The sequence below is a fragment of the Pocillopora damicornis genome, chromosome 3 (genome assembly GCF_964200805.1).
Source record: "Pocillopora damicornis chromosome 3, jaPocDami1.2, whole genome shotgun sequence".
In the NCBI taxonomy this organism is placed as follows: Eukaryota; Metazoa; Cnidaria; class Anthozoa; order Scleractinia; family Pocilloporidae; genus Pocillopora; species Pocillopora damicornis.
Genome location: NC_142672.1, coordinates 19,251,095 through 19,270,385, shown reverse-complemented (window position 1 = coordinate 19,270,385; position 19,291 = coordinate 19,251,095). Strand labels below are relative to the sequence as shown.

At 38.1% G+C, this 19,291-nt stretch overlaps 2 protein-coding genes across 9 annotated transcripts in view; one reads left to right on the top strand and one right to left on the bottom strand.

The window, feature by feature from the left end:
• Positions 1–18,829, top strand: part of LOC113664996 (uncharacterized) — a 50,783-nt gene extending 31,954 nt beyond the window's left edge. For 2 of the 8 annotated variants that reach the window (XM_089201997.1, XM_089201996.1), the window contains exons 3-10: positions 10,313–10,363; positions 10,583–10,648; positions 11,535–11,594; positions 11,894–12,055; positions 12,523–12,600; positions 13,413–13,480; positions 14,463–14,591; positions 15,158–18,829. In XM_089201997.1, coding sequence (XP_089058123.1) covers positions 10,315–10,363; positions 10,583–10,648; positions 11,535–11,594; positions 11,894–12,055; positions 12,523–12,600; positions 13,413–13,480; positions 14,463–14,591; positions 15,158–18,070 — 3,525 coding nt within the window. In that variant the 5' untranslated portion in view covers positions 10,313–10,314 and the 3' untranslated portion in view covers positions 18,071–18,829. Of the gene's footprint in view, positions 1–8,329; positions 8,567–8,721; positions 8,740–9,730; positions 9,865–10,312; positions 10,364–10,582; positions 10,649–11,534; positions 11,595–11,893; positions 12,056–12,522; positions 12,601–13,412; positions 13,481–14,462; positions 14,592–15,157 lie in introns of those variants that run through there. The other 6 variants (XM_089201995.1, XM_089201999.1, XM_089201998.1 and 3 more) reach the window with 6 other exon arrangements.
• Positions 595–6,601, bottom strand: LOC149048680 (glucose-6-phosphate exchanger SLC37A4-like). Its single transcript, XM_089202005.1, has 6 exons — positions 6,157–6,601; positions 4,881–5,277; positions 4,471–4,556; positions 3,580–3,693; positions 2,670–2,808; positions 595–1,847 (listed from the first exon to the last, which is right to left on the bottom strand). Exons 1-6 carry the CDS (start codon positions 6,571–6,573, stop codon positions 1,684–1,686), a joined length of 1,317 nt encoding a protein of 438 aa, XP_089058131.1. The 5' UTR covers positions 6,574–6,601; the 3' UTR covers positions 595–1,683.
• Positions 18,830–19,291: the final 462 nt, after the last annotated feature.

Sequence of the window (19,291 nt, the reverse complement as noted above, 5' to 3'; positions counted from 1 at the left end):
CCAATTATGTTTAAAACAAATGAATGACAGGAAGAAGTTCTAAAAGAAATTGTGGTGCTACATTGCTGAGGGGTATTACAGAATAATTTGGTTTTCTCAGCTAAGGTGAAGTTGTAAATTGGCCACCATGAAGAGTTTCTAAAGAAGATGTTTCAAGTGCTAGCCAGCCCTTTGTCAGAGCAAAAATTGAGAGACACACTTACTATTCCAGAACAACATGAGGAATGTGCCACTGAGCATTTGGTTTTTATTTTTTATTACTTTTTTTCTCAGTCAGCTCTTGTGTAACCTTAACCCTTTGACTCCTAGAAATGATTAACACCAAATTTCTCCCTATTATATCCATTCATTATCCAATAAACAGGTAATGAGAAAAATCAAACTTATCAGGTACATTTAGATGTACCTTGATCTAGCACCAAATTCTCTCAGCTAATTTACTATGAAATGTGTTGCAGCTATAGAGGAGAATTGATAATCAGATCTTGGGAGTTGAAGAGTTAAGTTAAATTATGGGGACAAAGGAAAAGGTGACTTTCAGGCTTTCACAGTACTTGGGAAATGCTTGGTATATTGTATCAATGAAATTTTGCATTAAGTTGTAACAGTTTTTAATTTGACATTTGCACAAGCACATTATTATAATATACATTGTTGGATGGGAAAACATTAAATTCAATAACTGTTAGTAAAAAGTGGTTTTCTTAACTGCTAATTGGCTAGTTTGGAAGTTAACAGCAATTACTACACACCTCTGAGTAGCCAATGAGACAAAATTGCACATCAAGAGTTAAATTTCTGACCATTTTTTAGTATGCTAGTGAAATAAACTAATCTTTGGTATATGTGTGATATATACTTAGTCTAAAACCATTATTCACCTCTGCGTTGGTGAAAGTGGATATTTATCTCACCACTTTGTGGTGTAGTATGTATCCACCAATATTCATTCATATTAATGAATAATTGTTTATTATAATAAATATCTTGGTAAAATAATTTTATACAACTTATGAAATAACTTGAGTGAAAATTTTAACCTTAAAATTACTTTCTTCTTAATACTAGTGAATTTTTCTTACTCCTTTTAAAAATATATTTTAATATATTCTTGAACACATAACTTGCCATATTTGACTGACAGGGAACATTTAAGGTTAACTTAACTGAGCAAAACATTTTTTTGGTCAACTTAGGAAATTTCCATTAACTGATAAAAGTCAAGTTAAATCAATTTTACAGAAGTGTTTGAAAGGACAAACAGGTACACACCTTGGTATAATAATCTTAAACTAGCATGCTTATGAATTTTTTCCCGAAGGACACCCATGAAGGTGCGAAGTAACCTTAAGCACCCATAAACCCCACCCTGATTGAGTCTCCAGCTATTTCCCTTCTGAGTGGCTATCATGCTCTGTGTACTGCAAGAATGCCTGGAATAGGTCAAGGAATGCATCCATACCAGTGAAGTAGATTATGTCACTGCTGTGTGTAAGAGATACACACAGGCTAACTGTAAGAATGCAAAGCCAATCATAGGAGGAACTCTAGGACTGGAGAGTGTGGAGGTTCCATACAGTAAATTGCTAATCACAAGATAAGTCTCACAAAAATAATTAGCCATACAGCAGTAGGAAATTATTCAGGTAGATAACAATATTCAGGAGATGCCCCTTAAAGCTTTTACTGGAGCTTTGAAGGTTCAATCATATGCCTGTTGACATTACGTGCTCCAATCAGCAAACAGCCACAGAACAAAGATGCCAGCTCAAGACAAACAAAGACACCTCCCCAGTCGTACACCTTACTGATTGTTGTTAGAGGAATTCCTGCCAGTGTTGCTCCCACTAGTTAAAAAAATGAAAAATGTAAGAAGAATTTTAAAGCACAAACTTTGAATTTGAGTTTTGGCAATCTTATGTAATTCCACTCATGAATAGGGGGAAAAAAAAGGGGAAAATGGTTTTTTTTATTTGCTGACAGTGGGATAGAGTTCCTTGCTCTTTTGGCAGGTGGCTTTTGATTCAGTACATGTAGAAGGACACGATTGTGGTATTTGGTTTTAGCTAGTAATGTGGACTCACAAGGCAGGCATGAGAAACTTTTTAGCATGGGTAAGAGCAGTAATGTTTCACACCAGAAACTTGGGAAACACAGAAGATGAGTAACAGTTGGTGAGTTTGCATATTAAGCTTGCACATTAATCCTTTACTCACCAAGGGTGCTGGCAAGGAATTTATTTAACTGTTTCACTATCAAGACTGCATTTCTTAGCAATTCTCATTACTGTCCATTATACAATGTTTTTAGTGTTAGCATGATAGTTTGGTGCTCAATCAATAAGTAATCCCCTAGTAATTGATATTTATCTTTATTCTCCTCTCTTGTTTGCTTGACATTGTTTTGATATTGTAAGGAGAAATTCTGTTTTGGTCACCCATGGGAGTTACAGGGTTAGGAACCAAGAGCTTTTTTTGTTAGTTGGTTACCATTTCCTTTATTCTCATGACCTTTATGTTTGATTCAAGGGTGATATTGTAAGGAGAAGTTAGATGCTAATCACTCTTAGGGGGCAAAGGGTTAAAATATTAAGTTAAAAAATACTGTTTAAACATGAATCTTGCAAACTACCCATGCACAAGACTTGGAGTAACAACGCCATTGCTCACCGTTTGCAGCTAAAGCAACAATTGCATGAGATGTTCCACTGAGTCCTGGTGGACTGTTCTCCATGGCCAGCACTCCATACAGATTTATTGCTGTGTATAATGAGAAGCCTATGCCAAATATCAGTGTTGAAATAAACCACTGCAACAGAATGAGAGCAAATTAAGTGAGTGCTGATAATTCATGACTTTGCCTTAAACTTCCAAGATCTGATGGTTAATTCTTCCATTTAGCTGCTACACATTTTTTTCCTTGTAAATTAAGTTACAAGAATTTGGTGCTAGATCAAGACAATGTGTTTTACCTGATAAGTTGCCTCTTTCTGTTTAAAATACCTAGAGACATTCTTAAATATTAATTTAAATTTGAATGGAATGGCAGTTTAAATAGCAGAAGTACCAACACTCTCACACACTTTACTAAATGGAGACTATAGAAGGTAAGTTAAAAGACATCATGAAAACTCACTGGAGTTTTTGAGAGCATGAAGAGTCCATCTATAATATAATTATCAACAATTTTGTTATAAGCAAAATTTATCAAGGTTGCATCTACAATCCGTATCAACTGCTAATACATTGTCATAATGATGGAATCATAAATATTAGCAACTTCTGTTTACTTAAAACCCTTTCACTCTGCAGTGTACTACTAAAGATCTTGCTGGTAGTTCTCCTTGGTGCATTTCTCCTCACATTGGTTATATGCAAATTCATTGTTAAATCATATTGTCTCAGTTGCTAAATATACTGCTGCAGTTGCTATTTTTCTTTATTCTCATAAACTTCCTGCTTGATATTGTATCAATACCGTTGGGAGAAATTACTTCTCAGTCAATGCAAGGATTGAAAGGATTAAGAGTGAAATATAAGCATCAACAGTTGCAGCAGGTATCATAATATGCCTCCATACCAGTGAAGTGGATGATGTCACTGCTGTGTGTAAGAGATACACACAGGCTAACTGTAAAAATGCAAAGCCAATCATAGGAGGGACTCTTGGACTGGAGAGTGTGGAGGTTCCATACTGTTACAAACAGACACATAACATAATTATCAAGTGGTGAACTGATTAGAAAAACTTAACATTAAGTGATAAATTAAAATATCTCTTAGTTTAAACAAGCTGCATAAATTGTCTTACACTTAAAATTAGCTTGCATGCTTAACCTGTAATGAAAAGCATATTGAACTGGACATGAGTGAGGAAAAAAAACATTAACTAAAGTATCTTCAGATTACATTTTCTAACAGAGAGCTCACTTTTGAACCCTATTTCAACATGTTTTAGACATTCAGCATATTGTGCTAATGTTAATGACTGTAGGTGTAGTAAACACCATATTACCCCAGATCCATATGTTTCCAGTTTTTCCATGCATTGCCAGAAGGCCTACATCAAAGTTAAACTTGGAAAAATAATCATGATACAAAACATGATTCATTATTTTCTTTTTTTTTTTAAATTCATATTTTCACCTGCAGAACACTTCAGAAGACCAATTGATGCACACAGCCCTTGGACATAATTTGGTTCCATGAATTTTTTTGACAGATGAAATTTAACTTCTCCAATAAAAAGAAGAATAACTCTGACTTACAAGTACGTTCTTGAAAAGTTTTTTTACCAAAATCACCTGTTTTTTTGTTGTTGTTTTTCTCAGTTACGTGAATAACCAACAGTCTGTGCCAAAATTTAATTCAAGTGTTTGACCAGGCCCAACAGAAAAAACAGTTTCCTTATTTTGCAGTACATCAATAAGGCTGTGGGACAAAGATCAATTAGTGAGAGCTAATGTCCAACCTTAAGCACCAACTTGTCTGTTATATAACCAGATGTTATGCTACCAAAGAGTCCACCTATCTCTAAAAAACTCATAGCAACACTACCTGGGGATAAGAAAACACAAACATTAAAAATCAAAGTGTGAAAACAAATAATGTTATGTGACAGTGTTCTCCTTTTCAGGTGACACACAGTGAAATTCATTGCCTGTTGTTCTCTTTACATTTCACCTGGAAATAACAAGGAGCTTGAGAATTCAGTTGACAATCAACAGCTTCCCAAATTGGAGATCATTTCCATTATTCTTATGACCTTTTCATTTGATTCAAGGTTATACTGTAAGGAGAAATTAGTCATTCTTGGAGGTTAAAGAGTTATTTAAAAAATAGGTGATTCAATCCAAAACATGTAGAACAGTTTATACTCACTATCATATTGTGTTCTTCCAATTGTCTGTATCAAAAATAGTTGTGTCCATTCACCAACTCCAGTCTTCACAAACAAAGTCAGTAGATATCCTGCACTTAAAACCCACAAAAATGGACTGTGAAGCATTGTAATAATGTAGTCCTTCTTGTTCTCTACTGTTTTGTTTTCAGTTCTTGATTTCATAGTAGTTCTTTGGGTAAATTCCTCCAGTCCTATTTCTGATGGAGAATCACAAATAAGGTAGTAAGCTAAAACAGACATTGCGGCAGTACTGACTCCAGGAGTAATGAATGCTGCTGACCAACCAAAGTTTGAAGTAAGAAATGCTGTTAACACCGGAGAAATGCTCGTTGCTAGGTTACAGCCAGCTGTAAGAAGACTCCACAGGGTACCCAACTAGAATAGAGGAGCCATGCACACACCTTAGCTAATAGACATTCACAGATAAATATAGAGTTTCAACTGCATTAGCCAAATAGGTACAGGATGTAAGTGGAATCAGTATTCTATCACAAATGCTGTAATTTCATTGGTTACACTACTTGTTACAGCACCTATTCTGTGATACACAAAATAACTGACATAAACATGAGCCCTTTATGTTAGTATTATGATTGATCAGTAGATAAACATAAACTATAAGATTATTCGCTCTCGACTTTTATTCATGATAGAAATCCCTCTCTATGTAATTTTTTATTGAAAAGACGAAATGTTTATCCAGGCTATGATGTATTCATAGAGTTAAGGTCTGTAGCAATAGATCAACTACCTCATCTTTCTCCTATTCATAAATTTTGATTATAGTTTAAGGCAGCTAAGAGCTCAACCTCTAAAAACAATGTTTAAAATTTGTAGGAAGAAGTTTTTAGGTGAGCTTGTTTTGGAACGGAACTGGTAACAATATTTAAGGATGTACCTACACCTGTATGCCACTACTTGATACTTATTTTATTGACACTGATTTTTAATTATTATCGATATCGATACTGCGAATTTCCTCCTCCCAACTCATTTAATATTTTGGTCAAAGTAATATAAGTCTATTTTAAAATATAATTAAGCCAAAAACTCGACTACGGTCGCTAGGCATTTGTTGCACGTGATAAACTAGTGTTTCAGTTGAAATAAAAAAATATTTCATGTTCAGTTCTGTTTGCTGTGATGAGATATAACTTTTTGTTGAAGCTGCTGTCTTTAAATACAAAAAGGAAAGAAAGATTTTGCCGATTACCTATTCAAAATTTCGATTCACAAGTTTCCGTGATTACCCACCTCATAAGGAGAGAACCACTCTCTGAGTAATTTAGTACACGGCGGCCAACCACAACCTTGAGCCAGACCATTCATGCTCCAGAGAAAAGTCAAAAGCCAGACGTTCCCAGTGAATCCAATAAGAATGTTTATCATCCCAGTTAATAACATTCCTGCCGTAAACATCGTTCTAGGACTCAGAGTATCTGATAATAAGCCGCCCGTAAATTTTCCAACACCGTACATCGCTGCGAAACCACTCGTTATTGCACCGAGTTCATTCTTTTTTAGGTTAAGGTCTTGTATTAAGGCCGGTATGGCGAAGGTGTAAGACTTTCTGGAGAAATAATAGGAGGAGTAACCTAAAAATAGTGAGATATAAACCATCCATCGAATTATTTGATAACGGCGAAAGTTGGAGTCCTTCAGAGGCGCCATGTTTGTTCATGCGACTGGGTAATCGTTAATTTTGTCTCGCAGCTGTTGTTGGGCTCGTCACGCAACTATATCTTGGCTTGTCACGCATTATGTGGCAAGCTAAAATGAGAGCCTTGAGACCTCTCCTTTCATCCATAGCAGGTAGTGTTCCTCTGTCGAGCCTCTTTCGTCTAAATAGTTCCAGCTTCAATCCGTTTTAAACATCCCATCCAATGATTACCCCTGGGGAAAGATTGGTCCCTAATATACCAGCGTATGAGAGTTTCTAAGAAGAATAACCAGATCAAGTAGAAAGTTAACAAACGTGACAAAAAAAGCTTCCCTAGTGAAGCTGTAACTTGAATTTTCCTGGAATATAATTTCTTTGGCATTCATGTTTAAAATTTATTTCTTACACACATTCATCGTTGTAAAAGTTTTCAATGACTCCTATCAAGTATTCTAGGAATCAATCTTTAAAAATTCACGTTTACTCTGAAACATAATTCTCTTTCGATTTCAACGTTCAGCGATCATTTGTTATCTGAAACATGACTTTCCCTGGGATATTTACTTCACGTGGACATCGCGTATCTAGATCTGAAGTGACCCAAAGTTGTTATTTTAACTCGATTTACAAGTTCTCTCGCTCACAGACCCTCAAATGAGAAAGCGGATCAATTGGAGACTCCTAACAAGTGCAAGGACACTCCACCGAACAGAGGTCGTGCCACTTTTTTTTAATAGTGCTGTTTTCGTTGCGAATAGAATGTGCTGTGTATTAAATAATAATGAAGCAGGATATACCTGTAATTTGAGCTTGGGTAACCTGTGAGATGAGACACTTTGGTGGCACTGTGTGTCTAGCAGCTTTGGTTATGTTATGCAACAGTCACTTAGTATTAAAGAAGAGACACAAAACAGATCTTTCTATTGATGTGTAGTTTTTAATATCTAGAAAACACGCATGTCAAAATTTCAATTAAGGGACTAGTCCTAATTTATCGCCCTGGGTGACGAGGGGGGGGGGGGAGGATTTTGGTTGTGTCACGGTAAAACCTACCTGACCCCGCCCCCAGCTCTGAAGTATTCTGGTGACCCCCCCTCATTTGCATTCAGTTTTGTACAGTCCTCCCTTTATACTCTGTTACAGACGACTGATCCCCTTTCGTCCCCCCACCAAAACAATCCTCCAGTTCCCCCCTTCCCTCCACCCTTAGTGATAAATTATTGACAGGTCTCAAAAGCGAATAAAGATTATAACAATACATAAAAGTGACGTCAAGATTTCCGCACTAGTCCTCGTTTCAGGCGAAGTTATAAACTCATGACCTATTTAAACTTTACACGAAAAGACAGCCAATGATATTTTAACTCATGATTTCCGCTGTGTCTGTTCTCTACTTTTGCTTTTATTGAGATACTCCCCTTAGTAGGTGATAGAGAAGTGAGGAATTGGCGAATTCCACCCCTGTTCTCGATTTTGAAAATTAGGGGAACCCAACACTTTCCGGCATTCAACTTCCTTTATTAAACTGTTAAACCGTTACAGTCTGCCACTTTATATCGTACAATTTAGCTTTAAATAACTTTTCTCATTTGTTTGGGAATTACAAACAGCTTTTTTCAGTCTTTTCGATAGGGGAGATAAACGAGGGCAGCATCAATCAGTTACTGTCAATCATAAACCAACGCCCTCCTGTAAGTGTCTGTATGTGAAACTACCATTGTCAAATACTTCTCGTGAACCAAACATGAATAAAACCACCCATGCAGAAAGACTTAAACCTCTTTTCACAATGACTTTATTTGACGTAAAATGGGGTAAGCTTATTAACACATCCAGTTAGGCGGAACATTTTCGCAACAATTATCCGTCTGCGCGAGTTCTAGTTGGATATTTGCATAGTCTTGCAAACTGAACTGTTGCTGTGGGTTTATTATATCAGCTTTTCTCTTTGACTCTTTGTTAAGGCTGTTAAGAAAACTTGAAAAGAAAGTCGGAAACACAGAGGTAAGATTTTGGTTGTTGTAGATGTGATTAAATCATTTCGCTGTCCTGATAGCTCGGCGACACAAACGAAGGTGCCTTTGGGCAAGTCCATGGTTGCAGTTAGATGTTTCCAGAATCCTGCGTGTAGTAACTAAAAAAGAAGTCAGGAACTCCGGGATAAGATTTTGGCTGTGGTAAGACAAGTGTATGTGATTAAACTCGCCCTCCCGAGATCTCAGCGACATACACGTAATTGCAGTTACAGATGCAATATTACCTCGTTAGGCAAAATCCCTCTTTCAGTGAAGACCACCAAAAACAGTGTAATTCTGTCGGCTTTCAATGTTGGGGCGGCCTATAATTTTGTTTAGCAGTGTACGTTTATACAGAATATCAGTTATTCAGCGAAGAGTCTTGGATATTGATCGCATTCATAACTGTATCCCGGTCAGGAGGGTCACTTTAATCGCAATCGACTTTAGAGGAGGGAAAACTGCAGATGAATAACAAATTTAGTTACAACTCTTGTCATCAATCCTAACACATCAAACCATATGTTCATTGCACCTTCACCAGCGTAAATCGTTGGAAAAATCGTCCGCGGATATTTCACGGATTACCGTGGATCTAAGAGAAGAATAAACAATTCTAAATGCTAATGGTATATTTGTTGTTCACCAAAACTGACCGATAGATTCTTGATTTGGGTAGAATTAATACATACATAGTCGATCATTGCCTGTCAGCGAAGTTTTTCTTGCCAATATCGCAGAAAAACTCCAAGCTAGTTGGAAATATCTGGATGATAAACCTAATTCGATTTTTGGGAAGGAATGCGGACGTCATGAGTTCCGGTTTCAGTTTCTAATGGAGGGGAACCCCCTCATTACCACTTTCGGGGAAATTTCCCTGTTGCGCTTGAGATGTTTGAAGAACTTCCGGAGTGTTTAAGAAGACCCACCATAGAAGTGCTTGAAACTGGATCTTTTTAAGGGAGGTGGACACATATTCCCTTCTGTTAGGTTGTTATAAGAGCACATTTGATGAACACATGGTTTAATAGAGGGCGACGATCTGACTGTAGCAGAGGTGTTTATTACCTTCGAACTCAGATGATCTTAACCGTTCTGACAAATAGAGCTGTCCACGCATTTATCTCTAAGTGATTCCAGTAACATGTGTTAAGTTGGCTCAAGGTTTCGTCAGCAGTTTTTTGCAGTACATATTCTTTTGCACTCTAATTATATTCGGGCTTCAGGCTATGTGACTTATCTAACGCTTGGGCGCCAAGTTCGTTCTGTTTACTCTGAATAACACAGGTTGGTTGTGGCTCAAAATCAATGTTACCAACCCTGCGATAGTAGCCCTAATTCTCCGAATGAACCCCTCGATTTCTTACCCTCTGTGAATTTCATTTTCCATCAAAGCCTTGAACTTTCTTCAAGAAACAATTGTGGAATATTCAGCTGTCTTGATTGTTTTCGCCCATTTATATCATTATCAGAAAAATTATTTCGAAACATCAACTAATGACGAGTGAACGAAGTACTGATTATGTTGAATTTTGGGCTAAAAGGGCTAATACTTAAATTAGTCAGGAATTATATGGCTAAGGCTTGGTTGTGGACTGAGGTATGCTCTGCAAATTTAGGCAGGTATAAATGTTGAAAGCCTTTCCTTTTCGATTTCAACTTAATACAACCAAAGCCGGTGAGATTGAGCCCAAATTGATATCATGAAGTTTTAGAGTATTTGGTTCTTTTGCAGTGATGGCGGAAGGTGGTAAGGTCAGCGTTGATGATGGGAAATCTACAGAGGGTAAGAAAGAAAACAGCTTAATTACAATTAACTTTCTGTTTTGGAAAAAGTCACACGGTCAATATTTCCAGTTTGGGGCTTGATTGACAAAACACATCGTTTGACAGCTTTTCTCAAACATGATGATTAAGAAAAGTAAAATCACTCGGGAAATATTCGTGAAAGGTCTTGTTTTTTAAGGATATGGTTTCACCATAAACGTGATGTTGTGTTTTCCAGCTTCAGAGGACCGTCAGGTCAGATCTGGTGACTTAAAAGTGAATTTAGTTGATGATATTCGGGCAGGTGAGTAAAGTGGTCTTACAGGGCATAGTAACAGTATGAATTTATGGTGTGACTCATGTCTTACCCAATTCTTGAGTTAAAAAGAAATCTACGCCTAAATTCTGATACTGAGAGAAAAATTTGGGAGTATGAAGTTATCGACTGCTTGACCTAACACAACCTTTAGGATAGCGTATTTCTCAGACTGTATGGAATATTAAATGTGATCTCGTAAGGAACATAAAAACAAAACAAAAACAACTTAGAAAGACTGTTGTCCTTTTCGTGCCTTCGAATGCCTAACGTTATGAAAAAGGACCACCAGAGCGATCTTTTCTTCGCTTTGTCCCCAGTACCTCTCTCCAGGTAAAACAATTCCTCTTCATCTACATTTCTACTGTTCGCCTTCATTTCTCTATCGTTGTTCCTCTCACTCCCGCCTCGATTAGAGTCCAGCACCTGACGTTTTTGCTGATTTTGTCGATAAGACCAATATACATCTGTCCGTTGAACTCGTCAATCAGTGTTTAATAAAACGACATGTCAGTGCCGTGGCGTGCGGTTGGGAATCTTCTTTAGACGGCGTACTTCTTCAAAATCTTCTTTCGCCGCTTCTACATCTTAATTTTAGCTTCGATGGAAAAGTTACATCAAACGCTGGAGGTGGAGTTTGACTATTTCTCCAAATACCTCGATTCACGTTGTTTTGAATTACCTTATCAGTGTTTGTCTATGTTGTTCCAACGTATATTTGATTTTTTACTTTACTGGAGCTGGTATGGTACAATTTAGGTTTTAAACTGTTCAGTGGCTGACCTATCACGCCACAATGCTTGGAGGCCAACAGAGAGATCAGAAAGATCCTTGTCCCCTATATACTTGTCTGATTATTTTTCTGTCGTTATAGACGTTCCGGCCGTTTTACCGTCAGATAGTACATCGCAATTTGACGATGCAACCTTAAAAGGTAAGAATAACAGTTAAAATAAACACAACCTATTCAATAAGGTATGGTTATCAAATCAATAAGGGTTACGCAATCCTTTTAAGAGAGGCACACAAAGGGACCTGTACCGCTTAGTGATCATGTAACAGGAAAAATGCAGACAAATTTTGCATGTCAACAAAATTACTTCAATATTTGACAGCCAGTTCAAACTGCTGCTCTCCTGGATATTTAATCCATCTGCATATGTCTGGCTGCTATTTTGTGCATCCCTATTGAGTTATGTTCTATATCATTGATGTTTTCTGCTTTTTTGTTAGCGATGACGGAGGTGTACTTGAAAGAAGGTGACAACGAGTACAGCAAAGGAGAAACCAACAATGCAGTACACTTTTACTCGGAGGGACTGCAAGTGAACTGCAAAGATGTCAAACTAAACGCCAAACTCTATAGCAACAGAGCAGCGGCTCAGCTCCTTCTGGGTAAAAATTAATCAATTGTTCCAGTTTTGTATCCATTTTGATAGGAAATGATTATAATTAATCATTTACAGTTCGAATGGTGTGCGTGAAGGTAAACTTTTGCCGCGTTTGCAACAACCTCAAGGTAATATGGGAAGGTAGCGCTGGCATGACTGGGACAGGCTCAATGCACGGCCCCGTCACCAACATCACTCGTTCTGGCCGATTTTCTATTCGTCAGCTGGCTATTTGAAAAATGGGATAAAATCTGACACTAAAAATTGTGAACCTAAAACTAGCCAATCAGATATATGAAAATCAGGTCGAAAATAGACAGACTGAAAGACTGAAAGACCTTTTCGCTAATTTGGCTACTTACCCAGCAGTGAGAAAACATTATTAGCTGCTACGTTTAAAATAGACTCCAATTCTGAAAGTTGAGAATTTGTACTTTGTACTTCCGTACTCATATGAAATTGTTTTGTTAGGAAATTTTCAAGAAGCTTTGGATGATGCTACATTGTCTGCTCAATTGGCACCAACTTTCATTGAAGCAATAGAAATCGGTAAGTTCTAGACATTTCCTGAGACATGCAAGAACTGTCTCCGAGGATGACCAAAAGGTTGGACTTCTGACCAATTGACCATTCAGGAGTAAAGCTTGTGCTGGGGTTCCACATTGTCTGATCTTCTTAATCGTTCCACAGTCTAGTTGTATTAGCTTAATTTCGACTTTGCTTTTGACAGACCCTCTACCAAAAGCACAATGAAAATTCAAAATTTCTCATTTTGAAAAGTAATCCTCCTACTCTCAGAGTGTTCTAGATTAAGTTGTAAGTTCTGATAGTTTCATAAAACAGCTACTATATCGTCACATTTATTACATAAACTGCGATGTTTTACAAGGATTTCCAGGCCTAAGAAATGTTTTAACAGCACACGTGTAAAATTACGATAAGCCTTATCGCCCACGCACTTTACGACTTTTCTTCCAGGATCGAGGATCCTTTTTTTATTCGTTGATTAAGTCGACTTTTCTTGTCAATTAAGACTATTATGTCTATATAACAAACAAAACAATACATGGTTACTTGCAGAAATGGAACTTCTCTTCGACTGTTCAACCCGATATCTCACTCTTCCCTTGTTCTCACTCGTGAGCTATCGCGTTGACCACTCGAAGAGAAATTCCATATCTACGCGCGCCCATGTACAATTCTCACTCGATTCTAGTAAATTTACTTTGATTGCGCACATTGCGAGACATCACTAAAGTTAATATTTGTGAGATTAAAATAGAAGTACAAATTGAGGTGTTTTAGTATCTGCAGTGGGAAAAATGATCTTCCTTGATACAATTTTTTTCAATTTCTTTTAGGGGCCAGTGCATTTGTACAGCAACACATGTATCAAGAAGCTATAACTTGGTGTCAGAAAGGATTGGCAGTATCCTTTGACGAATATAGAAAAAGCCAATAGTGCTTTGGAGATTTCTCTCATTTAATTACTCATGTCAAAAAGCGAAAAGTAGGCAGTTCCCATATCTTGTTGACCCTGATAAATATACGAATTCAAGAAACCGGGCGACTTGTCATGTAAATGGCCAATAACATCAGAAATCATCTTAAACATTACTGGGTTCAAACGTTTACCTGAATGATGCCCGTAATTATATCACCTTTTACCATAACACTTAATAGGTATCAAACAAATCCAAATTTCTATCAAACCCCATGCCTAAAAACAAAGCTCTGTAATTCCTTTCCTCTCATGTCCTATCACTGGAGTTAAAACCGTCTGCTTGCGCCATTGGCCGTGTCATTGCCAGCTCCAGTCACCCCAAGTATGTGGAGTCAGGTGCACATTTACATGTAAGCTTATATATTCGTTAACACAACTAATCTAGACCATGAGAATTAAGTGCACAATTTTTGTCTAACCTCCTATTCCACTTTGGGCAAAAATACATTCGGGTTATAAACTCTAGTTCGTCGCTTTAATATGTTGCCTAAGTAAAATAAAGGATGTTGATGTACAGGGAGAGTTTTTTTTAAGGATTTGTCTAATTGGGCTTACATTGAATACGTGTAAATATGCAGCTGACTCCACACACTTGCAGTGCACCGGCGGTTGAAGTACTAATGGCGTTCACGTATGCTTGCAGTGCTTCTTGCGCTAGCAGTGGTGCTGGAAGTGATGATGACGATGGCTGCTGCTGCTGCTATTTCTGCTTCTTTCCTCCTCACCACTACTGATAAAAGAAGCAGTAGAGGTAGTTATAGATGTATTTGTATTACTTTTAGCTCTTGTGGCCAATTTTCATCGCACCGGATTGAATGCTGGCGTGGACCGAGTTTGAAATTATAGTGTAAACAGAACTGACCTAAAACTCTTTAGAAGGCAAATTCTTTGACTTGACGCTTTGAAGATTAACAATAACAATAAGAAGTTACTTGATTTGTGGACCGAGTGTTATAAACAACTAACTGGCATAGATGAAACGAGAATTAATCAGGAAATTAACACTAACCGTGACAACACCAAAGCGAAAATCGAGGTAAGAGAACGTTTACGACTTTAAAATTAATCGAAAACCAAGAGTTAACGCGGAGAGGGAGCCTCGATTAGCGTGATTCCATGTAGGACAGACCAGCTCAATTTTTCTGCAGATATATATATATATAAGAAGGCAGTTGTTATGTTTGTGATACCTAGAGTATGTTTAAAATCTAAGACGGTCGTGCAGTTGTGTTTCGCTGAGCGCTGTTCAGATATTTTTTTCACTCTGATATTGTATATATATTATCTATTTATCATTATGAATTTATTTAAGCAATTTTCTTAGACTCTGAAGGTAAGTTTTTGCCTAACTTCAAAGATATTATCATTTGTAAGCCTCGAACAACGACCCCTTGGTCAAAACAATTTTCATTTCTTTAGAGAAGAGGCGTAAGGAGAAATGTCCTCTGTCCACACCCAGCTGGCTTGGTTACATAAATTGAGTAGCACCACACGCAAGTCTGGCCCATATAATAGGCCATCGAGAAACGTAATTATGGATAAGTAAGCCAAGGGGATAAAAGGTAGTAAAACAATTTCAATATTTCTAACTTTAAACCTTAGGATATACAAATCAACGATCAGCTACCTCAAGCAGCTGTCCAAAAGATCCTCCACTATGCGAACATTTTGCATTTTTCTATTGAAGTGGGGGACAAAGCTGGAGAGGGGGGGAGTTCCTGCAGTCTCGGCAATGCTTATTACAGCCTAGGTGATTTCAAAAGAGCCATCCAGTATTATGAACGTCATCTAAAAATTGCCAAAGAATTGGGAGCCAAGGCCGAAGAGGGAAAGAGTTACTGCAATCTCGGCAATGCTTATCATAGCCTAGGAGATTTCGAAAGAGCCATCCAGTATCATGAACGTCATTTAAAAATTGCCAAAGAAGTGGGAGACAAGGCTGGAGAGGGTAAGAGCTACAGCAATCTTGGCATTGCTTATCGTACCCAAGGAAATTTCGAAAAGGCTATCCAGCATCATGAACGTCATTTAACAATTTCCAAAGAAGTGGGAGACAAGGCTGGAGAGGGAAGCAGTTACGGGAATCTCGGCAGTGCTTATCATAGCCAAGGAGATTTCAAAAGAGCCATCGAGTATCATAAATGTCATCTAACAATTGCCAAAGAAGTGGGAGACAAGGCTGGTGAGGGAAGGAGTTACGGGAATCTCGGCAATGCCTATGATAGGCTAGGAGACCTCGAAACAGCCATCCGGTATCATGAACGTTCTCTAAAAATTGCCAAAGAACTGGGAGACAAGGCTGGAGAGGGAAAGAGTTACTGCAATCTCGGCAATGCTTATCGTAGCCTGGGAGATTTCGAAAGGGCCATCCAGTATCATGAACGTGACCTAAAAATTGCCAAAGAAGTGGGAGACAAGGCTGGAGAGGGAAGTAGTTACGGGAATCTTGGCAATGCTTATGATTGCCTAGGAGACTTCGAAAGAGCTATCCAGTATCATGAACGTCATCTAAAAATTGTCAAAGAAGTGGGAGACAAGGCTGGAGAGGGAAAGGGTTACTGCAATCTCGGCAATGCTTATCATAGCCTAGGAGATTTCAAAAGAGCCACCCAGTATCATAAACATCATCTAAAAATTGCCCAAGAAGTGGGAGACAAGGCTGGAGAGGGAAGTAGTTACTGCAATCTCGGCAATGCTTATCATAGGCTAGAAGATTTCGAAAAAGCCATTCAGCATCATGAACGTCATCTAGAAATTGCCAAAGAAGTGGGAGACAAGGCTGGAGAGGGAAAGGGTTACTGCAATCTCGGCAATGCTTATCATAGCCAAGGAGATTTCAAAAGAGCCATCCAGTATCATAAACATCATCTAAAAATTGCCCAAGAAGTGGGAGACACGGCTGGAGAGGGAAGGAGTTACTGCAATCTCGGCAATGCTTATCATAGGCTAGAAGATTTCAAAACAGCCATACAGTATCATGAACGTTCTCTAAAAATTGCCAAAGAAGTGGGAGACAAGGCTGAAGAGGGAAGGAGTTACTACAATCTCGGCAATGCTTATTGGGGGTTGGGAGATCTAGAAAGAGCTGTCAGCTTGTCTCGTTGTTGCGTGCTAATTTTTGATGCTATCCGAGCCAATCTGCGGTTCAGAGATGATTGGAAGATTAGCTACCGCGACATGCAAAGAAATGCATATACTTGTTTGTGGCGTCTTCATTTAAAACAAAATCAAATTTTGGATGCGCTTCTATCTGCTGAACAAGGACGTGCACAGGCTCTTAATGATCTGATTTGTTTTAGGTATGGGTCGGGAGGAATACAGCCTCGGCCTCACATTCCAGGCAATTTTGATCTTGAGCTCCTTGCAAGCTGTGCTGTTTCAAATACAGTTTTCATGGCTGTAGATGATAAGGAACGCAAGATATTCTACTGGTTTATTAACAGCTTTCAAGATATTCAATTGAGAAGTACTGAGATAAGTAATTATGGCTCGTTCAAAGATGTCAATACCTTAATTGGAAGCTTAATGAACACAGTATCAAGATCGTTTAAAAGAGGTGTAATTAAATGTGAAGATCGCTCTCTTGATGAGCCCTGCACTGAAGAATTGGTGAAGAAAAGGTCAGGTCATGCTTATTTCTCTCCTGAATGCTCACCGAAAGCTGCCTTGAGGATGTTGTATGACGTTATCGTTGAGCCGATTGGTGATCTCATCAATGGCAATGAAATTATCTTTGTTCCCGAGAGTTCATTGTGGTCAGTCCCTTTTGCTGCATTGATGGATCACGAGTCAAATTATTTGTGTGACTCTTTCCGAGTTCGAACGATTCCATCCCTGACTACTTTGAAGCTGATAAATGATTACCCAGACGACTTCCAATATAAGAAAAGTGCTTTACTCGTGGGTGATCCATGTTTGGAGGGGGTTCTTTTCGAGGGGAGGAAGCTCGATCCACTGCCATGTGCGAGAGAAGAAGTTGAGATAATCGGGAGAATCATTGGTGCCGATCCTCTTATTGGTGAAGAAGCCAAAAAAGATGAAGTGTTGAGGCGACTTCCCTCTTTTGCCTTGGTACACTTTGCTGCACATGGCCGAATGGAAACAGGCGAAATTGCCTTAGCGCCACGAAGTACTTGCTCATCACAGCCCTTTGTTAAGGCAGAGGATTGTATTCTAACAATGAAAGATGTGTTGGATATTCGGATACGAGCGAGGCTGGTTGTGTTAAGTTGTTGTCATAGCGGTCGTGGAGAGATAAAGGCTGAGGGAGTTGTTGGAATTGCAAGAGCGTTTTTGGGTGCCGGTGCTCGCTCTGTTCTCGTGTCACTGTGGGCTATTGATGACGAGGCTACTCTTGTGTTTATGAAACATTTCTATGAAGAACTGGTTACTGGAAAGCTTGCAAGTGAAGCTCTTAACCAAGCTATGAAGAGCATGAAAGATTCTGAAGAGTTCAGCGATGTGAAGTACTGGGCACCCTTTGTACTCATTGGGGATGACGTCACGCTGGAATGAAATTGAAGGTAGGAGCTATGGATATTTTCAAATGTACGTAAGCAAATGTTAATTGATGATGTATTTTGAATCAAGTCCACATCATCGACAGGAACTTCCTCAGTATTTTCAGCGATATAGCTGGCTTTTAAAGGCAAAATGTCTCAGTTTTTGAACGTCCTGATTGTCTCGGCATGTAACAGTATTGTCTATCAGTAAAAAAGGAAGAGTTGTTGAGTTAGATCTCTAAGGCGAATTTCTGGAATGATGAGATGGAAGTTTAACTGAAAAGATTTATTCACAAACAATTTATTTCAAAGGACCATGTACTTTATTTGTCGAGCAAAGCAGTTTATGTCGTTAGTAGGTCGTGTTGCTGATGTTTTTCAATTTGAATCTTACGAATGTTTCATTTTCTCTGTAAAATTTTATTCATTTTTAGGTTGCAATTTCCGTTCTTGGTTAATCACATATAAAATATATAAGTATATATACTTCATATTAACTTCATTACTGCGAAGGTCACTTTCATATTCATAATCTTTATAAGAGTTTTTAGTTTTTGGTGTTTGGTTTTTAGTTTTTAGAATAGAGTTTTGATATAATGTCAAGATCCTTGCGTCTTATAAATTTCCCTGAGTTGGAATTTTTCTTTCATCAAGCCCTTTCTATAGGGACAGTTTTTGTAGCAAGTTAGGTACAGTGATTGACTCGGAAAGTTATTGTAATTTCTTTGACTTATTTTGTTATCAAGTGAAAATAAAAACTGAGTAACAGAAAGTCCTTTGTTATAGATCTAGGCCCAGTTGTTCAAAGAGTGGATAACGCTATCCAAAGGATAAATCACTATCCAGCGGATAACTGTTAAGAAAACGTACTGCGCTATCCACCGGATGGCGATTTATCCAGTGGATAGCGTTATCCTACCTTTGAACAACGGGGCCTGATGATGGAACTCAGCACGGCAACATCTTGTTTAAGGATAACCCTGAACAATGAAGGATTCGAAGTTCAAGTTGTGTGATTTTGGGGTTGGATGCTGTTGTAGTTGATCATTGTTAATAATAACCTCTGCGAAATTGAAAGGAATGAGATTCGATTTCTCGTAGGGAACTCAAATCTTTTCAATTTTTAGTTCCTCTTCCCCTTGTATCACACTCGTTACGATTTTGGAACAGCTTCTTATTTTCTTCATTTTTCGTTTGAGTCATTGAAGACGTCGTAAATTGTTAACATGTAATT